Source organism: Macaca thibetana, chromosome 2 (assembly GCF_024542745.1).
Source record: "Macaca thibetana thibetana isolate TM-01 chromosome 2, ASM2454274v1, whole genome shotgun sequence".
NCBI lineage: Eukaryota > Metazoa > Chordata > Mammalia > Primates > Cercopithecidae > Macaca > Macaca thibetana.
The window spans coordinates 149,234,558-149,257,606 of record NC_065579.1 but is presented as its reverse complement, the minus strand read 5'-3'; the positions used below and the strand labels follow the sequence as shown (position 1 = coordinate 149,257,606).

At 34.4% G+C, this 23,049-nt stretch overlaps 1 protein-coding gene and 1 pseudogene across 10 annotated transcripts in view; one reads left to right on the top strand and one right to left on the bottom strand.

Moving 5' to 3' along the window:
- Window positions 1-23,049, bottom strand: part of ZNF148 (zinc finger protein 148) — a 141,495-nt gene that overhangs the window by 77,295 nt on the left and 41,151 nt on the right. For 8 of the 10 annotated variants that reach the window (XM_050781636.1, XM_050781643.1, XM_050781645.1 and 5 more), the window contains 3 exons: window positions 20,132-20,212; window positions 12,931-13,066; window positions 2,884-3,232 (listed from right to left, as the gene is read on the bottom strand). In XM_050781636.1, the coding sequence (XP_050637593.1) occupies window positions 2,884-3,216 (333 nt within the window). In that variant the 5' untranslated portion in view covers window positions 3,217-3,232; window positions 12,931-13,066; window positions 20,132-20,212. Of the gene's footprint in view, window positions 1-2,883; window positions 3,233-4,507; window positions 4,625-12,930; window positions 13,067-20,131; window positions 20,213-23,049 lie in introns of all 10 variants that reach the window. The other 2 variants (XM_050781638.1, XM_050781639.1) reach the window with 1 other exon arrangement.
- On the top strand, window positions 442-936 carry LOC126947770 (deoxyuridine 5'-triphosphate nucleotidohydrolase, mitochondrial-like; annotated as a pseudogene).

Below are 23,049 nucleotides of genomic sequence, written 5' to 3'. Positions count from 1 at the left end.
GCAATGTATCTAAAGCAGTGCTTAGAGGAAAATTTATAGTATGAATGTATATATTAGAAACAAAAAATCTAAAATGAATACACTTCCACTTTAGGAAAGTAAAACAAGAAGAGCAAAGTAAATCCAAAACAAGCAGAAAAAAATAATAAAAATGAGAGTAGAAATAAATGGAACTGAAAATAGGAAATAGAGTAAAAAAAAAAAAAAAAAAAAATCAAGAAAACCAAAAGCCGTTTCTTTGAAAATATCAGTAAAATGAGCAAGCCTCTACCACTGGGCAGGGGGAAATGCAGAGTTATTCGAATATGAGTTTCAGTTTCAGTTTTGCAAGATGAAAAAGTTCTAGAGATCTGTTGTACAACAATGTCAATATAGTTTACGCTACTAAAATGGACACTTAAAAATTGTTGCTCTCTCCACTGCTCGCATTCTCACTCTGCCATGCCCTGCTCTGAAGAGACACCCACCATTACCCCCGGCAAACAGGCCTGGTTTGCAGAGGAGGGCAGCATGCAGCTCCGTTTTGCCTCACTCTCTGAGCAGGCCACAACCCTGACTCCGGGATCCACACAGCCCAAAGGCTATGACCTCGACGGTGCCTACGATGATACAATACCACCTACGGAGAAAGCTACAGTGAAAATGGGCATTCAGATAGCTCTTCCTTCTGGGTTTTATAGAAGAGGGGCTCCATGGTCTGGCTTGGCTGCAAAACACTTTATCGATGTAGGAACTGGTGTCATAGACGAAGATTACTGAGGAAATGTTGGTGCTGTACTGTTTAATTTTGGCAAAGAAAAGTTTAAAGTCAGAAAAAGTGATCGCATTGCACAGCTCATTTGTGAATGAATTTTTAATCCAGAAATAGAAGAAGTTCAAGCTTTGGATGATGCTAACAGGCATTCAGAAGACTTAGGTTCTACCAGAAAGAATTAAAATTTATGCTAAGAATAGAAAATGAGAACTCATACTTTTTTCTTAAAGAGTTTTTGCTTAAAGCATTTTGGTAAAACTTCTGTAATCTTAATAGCTTTACCTTCTAAAAATACTGCATTTTCTTATGATCAAGGAAAAGAGTACCTCTGCTTAGATCACAGAGAAACTTTGTTTTTTTGCTGATAGTTGTATGTAAATCTTCTTTGTCCTGATATAAGGCAAACAGTGTCTTTTTAAAATCAAATGTACATCAATTACAGACCCAAAAAAACCCTATATAATTTAACTCAGTTAAATGATACTTCACAAAAAAAAAAAGGAATTAAGACAGTAATTTTTTTTAAATTACTGTCTTAAAACAAACAAACAAAAAAGAGAAAACACAAATTACTAATATCAGAAATGAAAGAGAGGACATCACTATAAACTCCTGGACATTAAAAGGATAATAAAAGAATACTATGAACTTTGTTCCCACAAATTTGACAACTTTATCAAAATGGACCAATTCCTTGGAAGACACAATCTGTCAAAACTCACACAAGAAGAATTACATAATCTGAAGAGACCTACATTTATAGGAGAAATCGAATCAACAATAACCTTCCAAAACAGAAAGCACCAGACCCAAAGCAGTTCACTGGTGAATTCTACCAAACATTTAAGGAAGAAATTATATTAATTCTCTACAATCTCTTCCAGAAGACATAAGCAGAGGGAATACTTGCTAATTTATTCTATGAGATCAGTATTACCCTAATACCAAAAACAGACAAAGACATCAGGAAAACTATAGACTAATATTTATCAAGAACACAAATGTAAAAATCCTCAAAATATTATCAAATCGAATCCAACCACATTTAAAAAGAACTATATACCACAAACAAGCAGGATTTATTCCAGGTAAGAAAGTTGCTTCCACATAAAAAAATCAATTTAATGTAATCCATCACATCAACAGGCTAAAGAGGAAAAAGTTATTGCAATGGGCTAGGTAAAGCTGGTGAACGTCTATATCAGAGCACAACTACAAGTAGTTATCCATTCATTCACACCATGTGCCAACACCTGGACTACAGTGAAAAGTAAGACAAAACTCCTGTCCTTACAGTCTACAATCTATCAGAGAAACATCGTACAAGTAAATCACAAGTCCCTGTCACAGGGACTCAACCTAGAGTTAAGAAGAAGAAGTCAACTTATATCTACAGGTTATAAAACAGGTATGAGGTATGACTGACGATATTATCTCAAGCAGGATATATTAAAGTCTTAAATAAAAAAAAAAGTACATGTTAGATGAACTGAAAGGAACCCAGGTTTGATATCATAGAAAGAAGAGACAAGAATTTACATGACGGTTGTGGTTTCACTGATTACTGGGTAAAAATAAAGGTAGAAGAAGGAAAAAGATATGGGCGCTTATGAAACATCTTAATGTCTGGGGTAGACAGGAAAAAGTAAAGGGCTGATATACTTTAAAAAGATAAACAGATCAAGCAAGTGGAGAACACAAAGAGAACAGAGAATAAGAGCATATTAGAAAAATTTAAGAAGGCAGGAATTACAGAATTCGAAGGAAAAACCCTTGAATGTGTGATCTTTTTCTAGTTATGTTGAAGATTCAAATGTTTTACTCTTTAAGGACAAGCCTAGAAGTTAAATAAAGTATCTTTCAAAATTAAGCATTAAATTTAAAATTTAATACCCAAGTAATCCTGATACAGAAATACTGTTATCCTGAAAGAAATAAGCTTCTAAAATAATATAATACAAGAACTTAATTTTGCCTTTCAAATATGATTTATGTCAATATTTTAGTATATCTATTCAAGAACACTATTTATCCCTGAAACACTTCCTGAAATTTCTTCGATGACTTGCAGTATTACTTAACAAGAAACTATGTTTCTAAGTTTAGTATCCTATAAAGGAATTACTTACAGGAACATTAAGTGCATATTGTAGTCCTTGAGGAAGTCTTTCATGTGTTTCCATCTGCTCCTCATCATTTTTCACTGTCTCCTCGTGGACCATGAGTTCATCATGTGATATCATATCCTGTTGTCTCATTTCACTTTCTTGTAACACTTCATCTGCAGCAAGGATCTCCTGGTGAGGCATACTTCGATCTTGAAGTACTGAATCCTGTAGCTCTCCAGACACAGTAGACTGGCCAGACACTCCACCCATTACAACCATTGTCCTGGAAGACTGCATTTCGTCTATGCCGCCACATTTAAGAAACAATCCTTCCAGTTTGTCGTCAATGTTCATGCTTAAGTATAACTGCCTAGAAAGACCAAGTTTGGCAACGAAACATAGTAAATTAGTTTTATATGACTACTTCATTTTTTTAATTTTCAAATTAAGAATTTGAACAGTCAAATACAAAGATTTTATTCATGTACTTTGGAACTGCCTCCAATTTTAAAATTATAATACCAAGATCGGTTTCCAAAGGCTGGTAAAATAAAACACAAATTTTCATTTTGATATAAAGGCATAAAATCCTAACTACTTTATTATTGAAAAATAAGCCTGACATAAAAGCAAATTAGGGAAAAGTATCTGTAACATCAATCAAGGGATCCGTACTCTTTAATATATTAATAATATATTGAAATGTGTTAAAAATAAAAATATAGATGAATTCAATAAGGAATAAACAGAGAACATCATGAAGCAAATCATTTTTAAAAATTTAGAAATAGTCATTAAACATAAAAAAAGAGTCTCAGTAGTAATCCAAGAAATTACCATTAAACAGCACTATCATATTTCAACTACCAAACTGATAATGACTCTTAAAAAATACATCCAATGTTGAAGTATTAAAAAAAGACACTCATCTACTGATAATAAAAGTATGTATTATATCAACTACTTTCAAAAGTCATTTGGTAGTATGTATCAAAAGCTATAAAGATGTACATATTCTTTGAACAAGGAATTCTACATTTTGGAATTTATCTTGACGAAATAAAAAATGTATACAAAGGTATACACAGAAAACCACTACAGCAGTCATTACCATAATGAAAATGTTAAGTATATTTCAGTTTAGTCACTTCTTTCCCAAATTAATCACATAAGTAATGACCAACTTTGATCACAGTTTTCAGCAGTCAAACACCAAAGCTAAATTCCAACACACTACTGAAATCAAAATACTCTTTCCTTTACTAAGGTTATTGTTAACGGAGAAACCTTTACTGAAATGAACAGCTCAAAACAACCTCATAAACAGCAAAATATACAAATGTATAATTCAAAACTTGCTAATCTTTCTTCCCTGGTACGAGGTGTTATCAGCCTAGAATATATACAGTATATCTGTACAAAACACCTTATTTCACTTTTCAAAATCTTTAAGGCAGCAAAGTTAAAATCTAAAGGTCAAAGATTGCTGGGTATGGTAGCTCATGCCTATAATTCCAACAATCTAGGAGGCTGAGGTAGGCGTATCACATGAGCCCAGGAGTGTGAGACCAGCCAGGGCAACAAGGCAAAACCCCATCTCTACAAAATAAAAATACAATAATTAGCTGGGCATGGTGGCACGCACCTGTGGTCCCAGCTACTTGGGAGACTGAGGCAGGAGGATGGCTTGAGCCCAGGAGGTCGGGGCTGCAGTGAGCTGTGATTGTACTACTGCACTCTGCCTGGGTGACAGAACAAGACCCTGTCTCAAAAATAAATAAATAAAAATAAACGTCAAAGATGTTACATACATCACCAAATATCTGCTCTCTTCAAAAATTTCATTTATCACATTTCTTAGAAAATAAACTAAAACTAAATGAAACACTCCCTTAAGGCTAAAATTTGATTATTCTGACCATTTATTTGGAAATCCTTAAAAATCAATTGGTGAAAAGTATTTGTAACATCAGTCAAAAATTCCATATCCTTAATATATTAAAATACCTTAAAAATAAGAAGAGATGAATTCAATAAAGAATAAACTGACAGGAACACTACCAGACAAATCACTAAAGAAAACTTAGAAACAATCATTAAATATATAAAATAACTATGTTTTTATGTTTTAAATACATAAAACATTGGCCGGGCACAGTGGCTCACGCCTGTAATCCCAACACTTTGGGAGGCCGAGGCAGGCAGATCACGAGGTCAGGAGATCAAGACCATCCTGACCAACATGGTGAAACCGTGTCTCCACTAAAAATACAAAAAATGTAGCTAGGCATGGTGGCGGGTGCCTGTAGTCCCAGCTACTCAGGAGGCTGAGGGAGAAGAATCATTTGAACCCAGGAGGTGAAGGTTGCAGTGAGCCGAGATCGAACCACTTCACACCAGCCCAGGCGAGAGCAAGACTCCATCTCAAAAAAAAAAAAAAAAAAAAAAAAAAATTGGGGGCAGTGCATATATACATAAGTATATATATTTATGGGGTACATGAGATATTTTGATATAAGCATGCAATGTGAAATAAGCAAATCATGGAGAATGGGGTATCCATCCCCTCAAGAATTTACCCTTTGAGTTACAAACAACCCAATTACATTCTTTATTTTTAAATGTACAATCAAGTTGTTATTGACTACAGTCATCCTATTGTGCTATCAAATAGTAGGTCTTATTCATTTTTTTCTTTTTTGTTTTTTTTTTGCCCATTAACCATCCCCACCTTCCCCTTCTCAGCCTCTAGCAACTATCCTTTAACTCTCTATGTCCATGAGTTCAATTGTTTTGATTTTTAGATACCACAAATAAGTGAGAACATGTATTTGTCTTTCTGTGCCTAGCTTATTTCATTTAACATAGTGATCTCCAGTTTCACTCATGTTGTTGCAAATGACTGGATCTCATTCTTTTTTATGGCTGAATACTACTCCACTGTGTACATGTACATTTTGTTTATCCACTCATCTGTTCATACACACTCAGGTGGCTTCCAATTCTTAGCTATTGTAAACAGTGCTGCAACAAACACAGGAGTGCAAATATCTTAATATATTGATTTCCTTTTGGGGGGGTATATGCCCAGCAGTGGGACTGCTAGATCCTATGGTAGCTCAATTTTTAGTTCTTTGAGGAACCACCAAACTTTTCTCCATAGTGGCTGTACTAATTTACATTCCCACCAACAGCATAGAAGGGTTCCCTTTTCTCCACATCCTCACCGGCACTGGTAATTGCCTGTCTTTTGGATATAAGCAATTTTAACTGGAGATGACATCTCATTGTAGTTTTGATCTCCATTTCTCTGATGATCAATGATGTTGAGCACCTTTTCATGCTCATATGCCTGTCTGCCATTTGCATGTCTTTTGAGAAACGTCTACTGAAATCTTTTGTCCATTTTTTGATTGAATTATTAGATTTTTTTTCCTATAGAATTGTTTGAGCTCCTTATATATTCTGGTTATTAATCCCTTGTCAGATGGGTAGTTTGCAAATATTTTCCCCCATTCTGTGGGTTGTCTCTTCACTTTGTTGACTATATCTTTTCCTGTGCAGAAGATTTTTAGCTTGATGTGATTTTTTTTTTTTTTTACCTAATTGTATGCTTAGCATCAAGCCAAAACAATAAGTATTGAGGAAGTAGTAGTATTCTAGGGACAGATAATATTTTGGAAAAAAGGCATAAAGTGCTAGAGTGAGAGACTTGGAACAGGAAGAGAGCACACCTTGATACAGAAGTAGTAAAGTGGAAATACTCCAAATGAAAAACAAATGACCTCTTTAAAAATCTTCCTGAAAACCGACCACATGCAAAGAAAAATAAATCTCTCTTCCTTTTTACATAAGTTCCTTATTCCTATGGCCCCAAATTAAGGCATATATTGGGAGTTAAACTGTCTGGCCTGGAAACTGTTTTTGAAATACCCTGAAATTTCCCCAAAATACCAGAAAGTACTAAGATATCAAAACAAACTCCAATATCAATGGATACAAGGTTTTAAGTAAGACAAAGCTTTAAACTGAGCTTTGGAAATATCTATCAAAATGAAAACTGTATGTACTCTTGATTCAGCAATCTCACTGCTAGAGATATATAGTATACAACCTTATGGGTTTATTCATAGACACTCATCAAAGAAGAAAGTACAAGGATGTTTGCTACAACCCTTCAATGGGAAAAGACTGGAAACATATTTAAGCATCCATAGACAGGGGACTTGTTACATTAATTATGACTCAACCATACAATGGAACATGTGCAGCCATTAAAAGGAATGATGTTAGCTTTATGTGCTGGTTCTCCAAGATATATTAAGTGAAAAAAAATCAAGGACAACTATGTAGACAGTAAGATCCTTTCTATACATACACACACACACACACACACACACACACACAGAGAGAGAGAAACATATATACACACACACACATATATATATATTTTTTTTTTCCTGGTAAGAAACTTAACTGGAATTTGGAAAATGAAATAAGAAAGGATCTTCATGAAGAAGACTAATTTTGACTTTTTATTATTCCTTTTTCATGTACCAACATCTTTTCTTTCTTTAAGGTTACAGCAAGCTAACAGGGTATGAGTAACAGAATTGACTCTAGGTCTTGTTTTTCTTCTTTATTTTAAAACAAAGACTTAGTGTTATTTTAAGACATGTTTCAAAGACAAAGTGAGTCATACCTCTATCATATACCTCAACCTGTCTCTGGCCGGGAAATTTTACCAGGTCCATGGAAAAAGGGAACAGGACAAAGCTACACTTATTAATTAAAAAAAGATAAAGTAGAAAAAACACACTTGTATTGTCCTGGCACCTCCCTTCTCTGCCATTATGGTTTTAACCTTTCCCACTGAAACTCTTCAGTGGTCTCAGTCAAAGCTCTCACGTGCCTCACTGCATATTCAAAAATCCAAATACAACAAAAGGTTCCAAGCTCAAAAGCTAACACATGTCATATCCCTCCCCTAATTTCATTATTTTTAGGGAGGATCAGCTAAGTGTAAAGAAAGAAAACTGAGGTAGTCAAGCCACACTAATATGTGAATAATTAACTGTCTCTTCCTGTTAACTCCTCAAAAAGCCAACTGCTTTCTAATCCAAATGTGTGTATAATTAATGGAAAGTCAGGGGTTAGGGATACGACACAGAAGAGGAAAGAAAGAATGCTTCCTTTAAATCTTATTACTCACATGGAAGACTGATTTGGAAGGGGAAAAAAACTAAACAATTAATTTCAGCTTCAAGGAACCCCTGTCCAACTGAAGAGAAAAGAAAATACGTGGAGTAATAAGCCACGCTGAGCTCCCTGTGAAGACCCTTTATCTCGTAGAGACCTTAGGCAGCTGACACCACAGAGTACAAAATGGCAGCACTGTTAAGAACCAAGACAGGCTGGACAATGACGTCCGAGGGCTAATTCAGCTAAGAATGAGAGGCAATCCTTCCTCTGCACTTCAAGTTACCCACAGCAGAGAATGGTGAAAACTACAACAGAGCAGGAAAGAGAAAGGAAGGAGACCAACTAAGGCCAATTTCTCCTAAATCTCCCTTTCACAGATTACTTCAAATTCTGCATTCTTTCCCCGCTTCCATGATTTATTCTTCCCTCATCACCATCCCTCTGCGAGAGAAACCGGCTACAGGGGTATTTAGGGGGCCACAACACAACTTCCAGTTCCATTGAATTTCCCCTCCCCGCTCCCACTCCCAACCCCACACACACCTAACATCCTTCCTATTGACACGTTTAGTTCAGCTGTGTAAAAGTCTAACTGTAGTGACTTAGGTAACCGTCTAGTCATTTAAGCCTAGTGACAGAGGGGTACTTAAAAAGAATGTAAATTATCTGCCATTACTTTTCTCCTGTCTACCAGAAGAAATAGTTGACTCTTCTTGTGGTCATCTTCGAATTTAATGTCTCTAATCAATTACGTGTAAGTAATTAAAAACTAAGCTTTACAGATTTATATTAAGTTGAAACAGAGCAAACAGTTTTGGGTCAGGGCTTTTAATAAGGAATTAAATACACAGGCTTTTAACACAAATGTTTTTTGACAATTATTTCCAAAACTTGGGGAACTGTCTGGGCTTGTCTTCAGAGGACAAAATTAACAGACGCATTACAAATGGACAAGTTGGGTACTATTACTCATTTTTAATCAAATATACAAGGCTCTTAAAAACGCTTCCTTGTTCTACAAGGGCCAATTAAAAATCAGGGAAAAAAAATGCTTGCTGAGGTTTTCTTAATGGGAGTTTTATACAATTAATGGGGTCTTTCCAAATTAGTATGTTTACGTCTGTATTCTAAAATTCAGAAATTATGAAAACCTGGAGAGGAAAGACAACTAATGTGTGCTGAAATGTAAGACACTGTGCTGGGCACCTTTAAATATATTGCCTTACTTAATACTTACAATAACCCTCAAGACAGTAACAGCATATCCCCATTTAACAGACAAACTGGGGCTTACCCAAGGATGCATAGCTAAGAAGTAAACTGGGATTTCAAACCAGACTTAGCTGACTCAATGCACTTTTTACCTTATCACACTATTTCCTGACTTTAAAAGGCCCTGGACACATTAGGAAGTAGTTGAACTCTTATTGCCCTCTCACCACCTGCTCTTAAGGCCTCTCTATCATCATTGCTTGGCTTGGGCAAAGCAATCAAACTGTCCTTAGCTGACTACTCCATCTCATGGCTACCATGGGAGAACGTTCTGACACAGAATCCCCTTTTCTTCTGTGGGAGGACTTGACACTTTCCACATTTTCTGTTTTCCAATTTCTTTTTTTTTTTTTTTTTTGAGAGGGAGTCTCACTCTGTCGCCCAGGCTGGAGTGCAGTGGCGTGATCTCAGCTTACTGCAAGCTCCGCCTCCCGGGTTCACGCCATTCTCCTGCCTCAGCCTCCCGAGCAGCTGGGACTACAGGCGCCCGCCACCATGCCCGGCTAATTTTTTGTATTTTTAGAGATGGGGTTTCACCGTGGTCTCGATCTCCTGACCTTGTAATCCACCCGCCTCGGCCTCCCAAAGTGCTGGGATTACAGGCGTGAGCCACCGCGCCCGGCCTTCTGTTTTCCAATTTCTATCTGTTACTCATATCTCAGTGAATTTCTCCTCAGCCATTCTTTCTTTTTCATGGGTTTAAATATATCTTCTTAAGCTACCTTCCTTCCTCTGTTTTCTCAAAGCCTTACCAGGAAAATCTCTCTACCTTCCCATTTCCAATTGGAAATTTAAAAATAATCCTAAATATGGCTAATAAATGTAAAACCAGTCAGTGCTAATGATACACCTGTATCAAAAAAAGAGGGCTGTACAATTTAAAATGAAAACAGATTTGAAGGCTTGTGCTATATGCTCTAAAATTTTTTAAAGCACCAAGTTCCCTTTCAGAATGTATATGAACTTCCATGTGCCACTTATTACCTTTAATTAATCTGCATTTGAGCATGAAAGAAATAAATATTTCCCACTTAGAGATCCTCCATTTCTATGTATTGAGTTTGGTAGTAATATTATTTTCCATAAACTTTTTTGAATAATATGGAACTTCAACTATGAGTCAAAGCAGGTTATAATAGGCAAGCTTCGGAACCTAATCATCGTCTTCTGTATAAAAAGAGTAATTTTCAACTTAAAATATTCTCACAAATTCAGTAACACCTCTTCCCCCGACTTTGTAACAGAACCTATCCATTCTAAAATGAAACTTCACTTGCAAGCCAAAAGAGAGGCACTCAAAGGAACCTGTTCTGAAAACAGGTAAAAGAAAAAAAGCTAGCTTTCACAAATTACTTCTGATCCAAAGCACTTTGTTATTTGCAGGATGCCAGTTACATTCACTTGGATATTAACATTTCTAACCTATGTTTTTAACTGTGAGAAATTACACCTTAAAAATATCAGCATTAGAAATACAAGTATCAATGAGCCTCCAAATCATTTGGTGAGATGAAACCCATGATTAATACCAGAACCTTTAACAAATTTGCTATTTGTTATTCTGAAGAAGTTTTGCATTTGCTTTCATCCTTGAAAAGTACAGTTTTGATCTAAGCAGAAACTACTTCATCTCTTATTAAAAAAACAAAATCTATTTCTTGTCTAAGTACATTCAAAGACCTCTTCAGATATATTTCTGTATAACTACCATTTTGTATCTATAAAACATACCTTGTAAACTATGTTAATTTTTAAAGTACTACTATTTCAAAATATCCTAACAGGAACATCATTTATACAATGGGACACAAAGGCTTCTCTGATCAGTGCTAACAACAATAAAGGATGTTTAAATAAATACCTGTTTCAATAGCTGCTAACACAACTATTAATCAGAAAACTTACACACTAACAATAATCATTTTATATAATACGACTTCAAAAACCTAAAAAGTTAAAAAAAAAAACAATTTTTCACCACAGAAAAATAATTTATAAATATTTGAATAAGCCAAAGTTAATTGGCATTTCTATACCACACTGAAGCCCCTCTCAAATGAAACAGAATCTAGGCATATTCTGCATTCCAAATATTTATTATCTGTTCTGTAAAACAATGTAACAAGAAGATAGTAGTATTTAAAATACTAAAATATCAAATTTACAGAAATTCAAACAGTTTAAGAAACAGCTATAATTTATCTTAACAAGAAGAGGGGGAGGGAAAAGGTAAAAAAAAAAAAAAAAAAAAAAAAAAAAAGTTCCCACAAAGCAGAATCCTACATTCTGTTGGATCTAGTTATTGCATCCATTACATTTTATGCCAATATCAACAATTCAAACATTAATATTCAAACTATAAAGTTTCTGTATTCTTACATGATCAAAAGAAATATTTAAAAATATTTTTAAAAACTTCTTAAAACAAAATGTCCCTGTATACTATGAACAAATGTTAAACACCTAATTTTTTTTCAATTAAATGAGATGGGACTGGACACATACCACTATGCCTAGATTGCTAATGGTTATTTTTAATACATACTATACAGTAATCAAGACTCATTCTAGAACAACAACAAAAAAGTTAACTGTTTAAATCAACAGCACTTCTTTTTAATGGAAAATATATCGGACTCAAACCTTAATGTGACAGATACCTGGCTATCTCCCCAGAATCTGTTCTCTCCTTCTTATCCAGTAATAAAAATTAAGTGCAACATATGGCTGCCTAAATCAGAGTCACTTACTTCCCAGCCTCCTTTGCAGCTGGTTGTGACATGTGACAAAGTTAAAACCAAAGGGATCTGAGTGAAAGTGATACACACAAACTCCTCTTAAAGGTAAACAGAATGCCGTTCTCTTTTTCTTCTTATCAGCAGACACAATGGTAACCATTCTCACCCACAATATAGAAACTGCACATAAAAGCAGAGCAAGACAAAGGAGCCCTGGTATATAGTGATTCTGCAGCCTCCATATACTCTCAAGATAGTTTACACAGACTTTTCAAGTAAATTCAAATATATTTCTACCTTTATAAGCCTCAGTCACAGTAGCGAAGCCTATATACTTAAGTGATTACTGAATTATCTATAAGACTGCTTCCTTATATTAGTGCAGGCATACACACAACATGTACAGATGTATAGAAACTGATACGTTTTTTCACATTTTAAAAATTATATAGCAAACACCATTAAACTTGACTAACATGCCTAACTTTCCTCAGTGTGAAAACAGTTTCTTTGAAAATTCTGGGAAATTTAATATGAGTGTATATGTGTTCAGGATAGAGGGTAAAAAATGCTATATCCTGTTGAGAAAAAGTGTTAAACCAAGAAAATAACTCTCAATTCAATTTCACTTAAGATTACACATTTTTGTGTGTGTTAAGAGTGTAAAATGACACCATTATTCATCTCTTAAATTTGTTTCCTCAAGAAAAAAACTAGTTTCTTCCAAATATAAATACCAAAACTTTAAGAAACTATTATATAAATTCAGTATAAAATTCTAGCAGCTAAACACAATGACTTCATATTTGAAAAAACTTATTTATTCAAGATTATGAAATGCAAGTATTAAAATTACCTGAGACTAAGGTAAAAATGAAGACTTCAAGGAAGGGAATGCTGTAGAGTTGAAAAAGAAATCATGGTTGAGTTTCCACCTTTCATAGACTTCAGAAATCCTCAATACCACCTTAATCACTTATGCCATCCAATTCCTACAATAAACACACACACAACAAACATTATTAATGGTAGGAAAAAATACTATACAAATATAATATATGCAAATTGGTATGAATACTGAAGTGAAAATTCTTTCTAAATATAGTAAGTTATGACTCAATGATCAATGTACTGACTTGTTTTTATGTTTGAAATTGAACAAATGCAATAGTAGTAAGTAGACAGTAAATGAGAAATAAACTTGGCCTTATAAAGAACAACTGCCGGCCAGTCACGGTGGCTCATGCCTGTAATCCCAGCACTTTGGGAGGCCGAGGCAGGCAGATCACAAGGTCAGGAGATCGAGACCATCCTGGCTAACACAATGAAATCCCATCTCTACTAAAAATACCAAAAATTAGCCGGGCGTGGTGGCGGGCGTGTACAGTCCCAGCTACTCGGGAGGCTGAGGCAGGAGAATGGCATGAACCCGGGGAGCAGTGCTTGCAGTGAGCCGAGAATGCACCACTGCACTCCAGCCTGGGCAACAAAGCGAGACTCTGTCTCAAAAAAACAAAAAACAAAAAACAATTGCCTAGATGTGGAATCTACAGCCTCAAAGATACAGGATATTCAAGGAAATTCAGAGAATTACAGACCTAAAAGGTTAGAAAAAACAAAACTTAAGAAACTACTTACAAACACTAATCATATCTGCTTTGTTAAAGTCTATGAAGTGAAGAGAGAAGAAACACAATGGCAGGCCTTACAAACAAACAGAACTAATGGCATGCCAAAACTTAAAAGAAACTATTATATAAATTCAACATAAAATTCTAGTGGCCAAAAACAATAGAAACAATTATGGTTATAAAATCAGATTAAATATTATCAGCAAGATTACCACCAACAGGAAAAAGCTGACAAAAAAGATAGATAAAAATATATGGAAAATTTTTAGCACGTTCAAAACAAAAACAGAGTATAGGCTATACACAGGAAGAAAACTTCCTGACAGTAAGTATTCAGAGCATAGTTAACAGACTAAAGATTTTATGGAATTTCCTACCCTGGAGGTTCTTAAAATATTAGATTCCTATCTATCAAGAATAGTTTGCAAACACTCCTTCACAAGAAGTGTGGACACCAGATGATACATGAAAGATCCTATGATTTTACATTAGCTTAGGATGGTGCAAAGGCAAAAAGAATAGTCTTTCCCACCTACATCCATATCAGTAATGATTTCCTCTTTGAACTTCAGAAAGTATATTAATTCATTTTTTAAAAAACATTTCAACAGTTTACATATTTTTTTAAAAGTCCAAATTCTTATAGAGCTGTTCACCTCTCAGTACTCTTGCATTTCAGAATTTTCCTGGATATTCACGTATATCTCTTTTTCCAGATACACTTTCATGCAAAATAAAATTTCTTTTCCTCAATAGGATTGTATCATATATAAACTATAGTGAAATGACAACAGTAACAATAAAAGGGGAGGGGCTCATCACAATCCAGAGTTGTTACAATATATTTTGTAAAATATCTATTATAGATATGTTAAATATGTTAAAAGGAACTCATGTTTTAAAGTTTTTTAATTATGAAAAACCGCAATCAACCAATAAGAGATCCTCAACAAAGATGCAGAAATTATGTAAAAGAACCAAATGGAAATCCTGAAGTTTAAGAATACAGTAACAGAAATAAAAAATTCATCAGAAGGGCTCAACAGATTTATGGCAAAAGAAAATCAGTGACTTTTAAGATACATCAATAGAAACCATCTACTCTGAAAAACAAGAGTGGAAAAAGATGGAAGCAAAATGAACAGAGCCTCAAAGACATGTGGAACAACATCCAGCTTACCAACATTTTGAGTACCAGGAAAGAAGGGAAGAAAAAAAAAATTAATAAAATATTGGCCAAAACGTGACAAATTTACTTTCTTTTTTTTTAAGACGGAGTCTCGCTCAGTCACCCAGTCTGGAGTGTAATAGTGTGATCTCGGCTCACTGCAACCTGTGCCTCCCAGGTTCAAGCGATTCTCCTGCCTCAGCCTCCCAAGTAGCTGGGATTACAGGAACCCGCCATCATGCCTGGCTAATTTTTGTATTTTTGTAGAGACAGGGTTTCACCATGTTGGCCAAGCTGGTCTTGAACTCCTGACCTCAGGTGATGTGACCACCTTGGCCTCTCAAATCCCCACCTGTGCTGGGATTATAGGTATGAGCCACCATGCCTGGCCCCAAATTTAATTTTTCTAAGGAAAATAAATCTACAGATCTAAGAAGCACAATGAATTTAAAGTAGGAAAATATAAAGCAACCTACAACTGGACACAACGTAGTCAAACTTGTTGAAAGCAAACACAAGGAGAAAAATCTTGAAAGTAGGAAGAGAATAATGATTCAGCATACGCAGAGATTAGTGGCTAACTTCCAGTTAAAAACAATAGAGACAAGAAGACAGTGAAATCACATATTCAAAAAGTTGAAAGATACAGCTGTCAACCAAGAAGGCAGCAAAACTATCCTTCAAAAATGAAAAAATATTCCCAGATAACCAAAAATTGAGACAATTGTTTTTGCTAGCAGACCTGCCTTAAACAAACACCAAAGGAAGCCCATCAAGCTGAAAGGAAAAGACATCAGACTTAAATACACAGAAAGAATTGAAGAGCACCAGAAATGGCAAATATGTGGGTTAATTCAAAAAAGACTCTATACACATATTTTTCTCATTTCTTCCTTCCTTTAAAACACCTAAGAATGTATAAAGCAATGATCACAACACTGTACTACTGGGTTTATAATATATAGAGAAGTATATTACAATAGCGGTACAATAAAGAAGAGAAAATGGACCTACATTGGAGGAAAGTTTCTTTATCTTACTGATAATAAGCAGCCTGTTAAAATGCATAATCCTGACAGCAACCACAAAGAAAATATCTTTAAAAATATACAGTTAAAAAAATCACTGGAGTAATTAAAATGGCACACTAAAAAGTATTTAACACAAAAGGCAATAGAGGAAACAAAGGAACAAAAACATAGGAGATATCTATCTATATCTATGTAGATACATATATATATAAAGGACCATATCATATATAAACCATAGTGAAATGACACTATATATACTTGCTTTATATATATGTATATATATCTTTTTATATGTGTGTGTGTGTGTGTGTATATATATATAGAGTGTGTGTGTGTGTGTGTGTGTGTAGCAGGTACCAAAATGGCAAATGTAAATCCAACTATATCCCTAATTAAATATGAATGGTCTAAATAGTCCAATGGAAAGGCAACGACTGTCAGAAAGGACAGAAACACAAATTCCAACTATATGCTGTCAACAAAAGACATATCCTACATTCAAAACTGAAAGTAAAAGGATGGGGAAAAAAAGGATATACTATAGAAGCAGTACCCATAAGAGACAGAATGGCTATATTAACATCAGATAAAACACACTTTAAGACTATAGAGACAACGAAAGACATTTCATAATAATAAACAGTCAAAACATCAGGAAGATATAACAATTGTGTATGCATCTAAAAAGAGTCCCAAAATAATGAAGCAGTAACTAACACGACTGAAAGGAAAAATTAAAAATTCAACAATTATATTTGGAGATCTCAATGTCTCACTCTAAATAAGTGATATAATAATTAGACAGAAAACCAGAAAGGACAGAGAAGACCGGAACCACACTATCAACCAACTATACGTAAGTGGCATATATTGAAAACACTACCAAACAATACTAGAATACATATTGTTTTAAAACATTCTCTAGGAAAGGCCACATGCTGGGCCACAAAATAAGTCTCACTAAATTTAAATGGATTGAAGTCATAAAAATATGTTGTCTGAGCCACACAAGGTGGCTCACGCCTGTAATCCCAACACTTCAGGAGCCTGAGGTGGACGGATTGCTTAAGCCCCGGAGTTCAAGACCAGCCTGGGCAACACAGCAAGACCCTGTCTTATAAACAAGTACATTTATATGTTCTCTAACCATACCAGAATTGAATTTGATATCAACTAAAAAACTGGGAAATCCACAAACATTTGGAAATTAAACTTCCAACTTCTAAATAACAAAGACAAAATGTAAAGGGAAATTAGAAAATATTTTTAACTGAATGAAAACGAAAAATATCAAAATTTACAGGATGCAGCTAAAGCAATACTTAAAATATATAGCATTAAATATATATTTGAAGAATTTCATATGTATCTTATCAAAAAATGTGAACTGATTCAAATACTCTTTCTTATTCTTCCATAGAGTTTCAATTTTTTTTTAAGTAATATGCTCCCAGGCATTTTTATCTTTGTAGTTGTCATTATGAATGTGTACCTCTTCTTCCATTATGAGCCCCAATACTTATTATTTATATTTTAAAAGATAATTATTTATGTATATTCATTTTCTTCCTAAAGACACCTGGCCAAACTAATTTACGAAAAAGAAGAAAAAGAAACAAAAGTTGAAGTATGATAAGTTAGAGATTCATGTTATTCAGAGATGCTATAACCTGAAGGGAAAAGTGAGCCCTATAATCGATGATAAAGACCTTTTAAATCTAACACAGAACTGTTCTCCACTGCCCACCTCAGTCACGGAAGATGAGATTACTATATTCAACAATAAAAAATGAAAACTTCTGTTGGGCAAAATAATAAAATCAAAAGATGAGCAAAACTTGAGCAAAAGTAATCTAATAAATGACAAGAGGCTCACAAAGAAATGGTAAATATATAAAGTGATGAAAATACTCTAATTAGCCAGATGTGATCATTACACAACAATGTTTTAATAGTGTATAAAATTTAAATGTACACCATGTATGTTACCATAAATATACACTATATATGTGTCAAGTAAAAATAAAAAACATTACATCCTCATAAGTGTATACAATTGTCAACTGGAAAACTTAAAAAAAAAAATGGCAAGAGGCTCCTTTCCTTAATATACAAAAACATAAAGAGCTCCATAAAACGGCAAAGCACATGACCAAATCGGTAACTGAAAACATACATTATGGCCAATAATAAGGGGGAAAATCTTCAAACTCATTCGTAAGAAAAGCAAAGCTAATCAACAAAAAACTGACAAATATTAAAAAGTTTGACACTAGCTAGTGTTGTCAAAGAGATACAGAGATCCGCTCTCTCACAGACTACTGATATTTGGCCTTCTTTTTAGAGTTAGGCAATTTATCCACCAAATTGTTAAATGTACATAATCTTCAGTCCAGTGATTTTTCCCTTCAGAATTTATACTACAGATATATATATATATATATATAATTTTTTTTTTTAATTTAAGACAGAGTCTTGCTCTGCTGCCCAGGCTGGAATGCAGTGGTGGCATCTTGGCTCACCACAACCTCCGCCTCCTGGGTTTAAGCAATTCTTCAGCCTCAGTCTCCTGAGTAGCTGGGATAACAGGCACCCACCACCATGCCTGGCTAATTTTTGTATTTTTAGTAGAGCTGGGGTTTCACCATGTTGGCCAAGCTAGTCTCGAACTCCTGACCTCAAGTGATCCACCTGCCTTGGCCTCCCAAAATGCTGGAATTACAGGCATAAGCCACCACACCTAGCCAGATAAATTTTTAAATATGTGCAAAGGTGTACCCAAGAATATTCACTACATCATCATTTACAATAGCAAAAAAAGGGGGCTAAATATCCATAAGTAGATGTCTAGTTAGAAAAATTATGATATGTCCAAATATTAGAATACTATGCAGCATAAAATGAGAAGGAATGATTTGCAAAAATGTGGAAGTTTATTTTTTTAATATTACTGAATAATATGGTGTGATCTCATTTGTGTAAAAAAAATGTGTAAATATAAGCACACACATAAATGCTTGTATATGTATAGAAATTGTCTGCAAGGATATACAATGATTATACCGAATAGGAAAGGGTTGGAAAGCCTTTTTTCGATGTTATAACATTCTCTATTGCCTAAGTGTATACACCTAATATAATAAACATGAGTAAAGAAGTGAAAAATATTGACCATAACAATTATCAGAAGATGAGGAAAAACTAGGAAAATCCTAAAATATGGCCACTGAAACTCCAAATAATTTCAATACACAAGGTGAAAAAGAATTCTCAGGCTGAGCGCAGTGGCTCAGGTCTATAATCCCAGCACTTTGGAGGCCAAGGCGGATGGATTGCTTGAGCTCAGAAGTTCAAGATCCGCCTGGGCAACATGGCAAAATGCTATCTCAACAAAAAAAAACACAAAAGTTAGCCAGGTAGGGTGGCCTGTGCCTGTGGTCCCAGTTACTTGGGAGGCCTGAGGTGGGTGGATCACTTGAACCCCGCAGACAGAGGTTGCAGTGAGCCAAGATCACACCACTGTACTCCAGCCTGGGCAACAGGGCAAAAACCCTATCTCAAAAAACAAAAAAATTCTCAAAAAACAAATTTTAAAATGCACAGAGAAACTTTAGAATTTTTATGATCAGGCCAGGTACAGTGACTCACACCTGTAATCCTAGCACTTTGGGAGGCTGAGGCAAGAGGACTACTTGAGTTCAGGGGTTCAGGACCAGCCTGGGCAACATAGTCGAGACCCTGTCTCTATAAAAAAAATAAAAAAATTAAAAATACAACAAATAGAATAATTTTTATGATCATTAAAAATTGACATGAGTATGTGCCACCGACAGATATGTAAACTCTTTGAAAACTGTTAGATAATTTCTTTCACGTTGTATGAAAGATAAAAGCATAGGTTTAATATATGCACCAACATAGGCCAACAAGAAAGGAGAGGATCATTTGCCTTCCTAACATAGAGGCCTAAAAGAAGATATGCAAGTAATCTTAAGAGAAGATAATGGACCTCATCTTATAAAATTAACAATGTCATTTTCTATGTACATATGTCCATATCTACATATTATTTATAATATTTATAATAGTGATGTTATTTATATGAATATAAAAAGGGATTGGCCATAAATGCACACTTATACCCAACAGTTACTGTAAGTATGTGTAGTAACATGGGCATCTATCACAGGTAAAAATTAAAGATTGAGTCAAACAATGCTGAATTACCTCCATTAAATATGTCAGGCAAACGCCCATCCCGCCAGATCACGTGCTTGAATTTTCAAACTGCTGATTCCTCCCTCTATCCTACAAAAGTACACAAATACAGGTTATCCCCCAAAAGAATCAGGATTAAACACAGTCTTAAAGTCAGGTAAAATTGTTACATTTAAGTGTCCTAAGTTTAACAAAATTCTTACCATGGTAGATACTGTTAAATAAAATTAGTAACAACTAACACTTCGTCTGAGTACAATGACCCATCAATGCTAAATGATATTACAACAATGACTCAGATACAAATTGGACTTTTTCCAACTTAACTTCCAGTGAAGGATTAAGATTTCTTTGAAGTCAGGACAATAACCTTGACAATCATCTTAAATATCCTAAAATAGGAAGGAAAGCACAAATGTGTTTCATTAAAATCATATTCTGACACTCTCCAACACTCAAATAGCACTATTTTCTTGATAAACTCTTATAGTAACATTTCCCTCAGCTGAAAAAATCTAAATATATTAAGGATGCAGTTTTTGAAAATACAAACATAAGCATCTTAAAAGTTCAAAGCAAAAGGTATTTAATAATGCTAAAATGGTCCATCAATATTTTTTAAACATTATGCTATAATCAACCTTTTAGCAGAGACTAACACAGAAAATTAACATTCCACATTGGTACTGCATTGATACCAACCACAGATCACTTTATTCATGTAACTGGGATTTTTCCCAAGTATATTAAATGAAAGTAATGAAGACTGAAAGTTGAATTATCAGAAATAAAGAACAAGCCAAATATAATTTTATTCAGAAACAATAGCTAAAGCATTTTATGTAACAGTCCTAATACAAGTTTAGGGATCCATAAATACCTTGCACATCAATAAAAGCCATAAATGTAAAAGCAGGGTATTTTCTAGAAATTGATAATCTCTAGAAAATAACCAAGTATATCAACTCAAGGTTGTATTTACATATGCTTTATCAAGAAACTACAAACAGTACAGTCTTTCTGATAATTTAGCATTTTTCAGTACTTAGCTAGTCAGTAGCTTTGTTATTGAGCTAGTTACAAAAAAATCTACTTTAAAATACTTTATTTCTACTAAGCTCCTAATTGCCTGCCTCAATGTTTTGCAGCCAAGCATTCAAAAGCATATATATGTCATTCCTCTCAATTATGCAAAGTTATTTTAAGTACATACTTCTATAGCAAGAGTACCAAAAGGATAATAAAAGCTATAAAACTATACTACTAAGTTAGACACTATTAAAAATGGGTAAAGTAAAGCAAAATTATGTTAAATTAAATTAGGTCTAAAGCTGCCCCTCTGGGTAGCCAACAAAACCTAACTTACTATGTAAACAAACTGCTACCTAATTTAAGAGTATATTTTTGTAACAAGTAGCTGAGTCTCAGCAAATCACAGTAGCCAAGCCTCAGCCAATTACAGACTGTCACCTGATAAGACTATGTCCATATAAGGCAAATGCCAAGAGGTAACCAATCAAGCTATTTCTGCTTGTCATTTGCTTTTTCTGTGTATAAATACTGCCTGCCTATGTTGCTGGGTGGAGCTCTCCAAACCTCTTCTGGTTCAGAGTGCTGCCTGATTTATGAACAGTTCTTTGCACAGATATGTACGCTCTGCTAAATTTGTCTAAAGTTCTTCTTTTAACAACTGTTTCTGCATTACACTGCCGCTGTTCAGTATTCTATTAGAATATTATATATTCTGTCCATATATTGCTACATACATTACTATATCCAACTTTTAGAATTGCTAATTACAAGAATAAAATTGAACAGAAAAGGACACTGCAAAACCTATATAAGGGGAAAAAATGTCTTCACATTATGCATTTTAACATTATGAGTCTTTTAAAAAGTTGATGTGATGTATCTACTCCACAATCAGGATATTATTACACAACTCATCATGAGCTAGTAACATCTACAGACTGGACAAATGTTTTTGAAATCTTAATACTCAGTCGAACACATTTTCACAAAAAGCATACTCACCTTCTTGCATCACATTTTATTGAAAGCACTAGATTACTGCTGTCATACATCAAAGAATATAACTTAGATATGTAAAAAGAAAACAAAAATAAAATAGTGAAGCAAGAAGGAAAAGTAAACATGCATACACACAAAATAATATAACCTCAAAGTATAAATTTATAAACAGAAATTCTAGAATGTCTTTCCCACACAACCATTCCTCTACCATGTAAACCCACAATTACCCCCAAGTCACCTGTCACATAGTCTGTCTCTGGAACCCTAATTCATTTAGCATCATCTACTAATTTCATGTCTTCAAGCCTCTATCCCCCTTTCTCCTCTTCCACTCCTCTCAACCAAGAATGGGGAGAAGAGAACCTACTAAGCTGGAAACTGAAACCAAGCAAATACAAAAAGGCAGATGTAAAATTACTTGGACAACCACCCAAGTCAGTTCAGATCTTACTCTTTCCTTGCCCTACTACCCCACTTCAGCAGTCAGTGAATATTCCTGCTTAGCAATTCTTTTAACATTTTGCTGGCTAAATAATCTTTGATTATAAACACTTGCGCAGATATAAACAGATTAAGACTAAAAATATACAGATGTTCCTTGACTTATGAAGAGGTTATTTCCCAATAAGTAACAAGTTTATGCCTATAACTAAATGCCTATGCCTTTTGCATCATCATAAAGTCAAAAAATCCTAAATCAAACCAGTGTAAGTAGGGAACTATTATATTTTAAAGTAAGAGTTTTATTGTATCTATGCTATCAATCAAGATAGTAGTTGTTTCCTATCAACCAATGACAGCAAATGTTAACAGATATATAATATACATAAAGACTTTTCGTTTTACATGGTATAAACTTGTATACCTATATAATATTTAAGGAAATTTTCTAC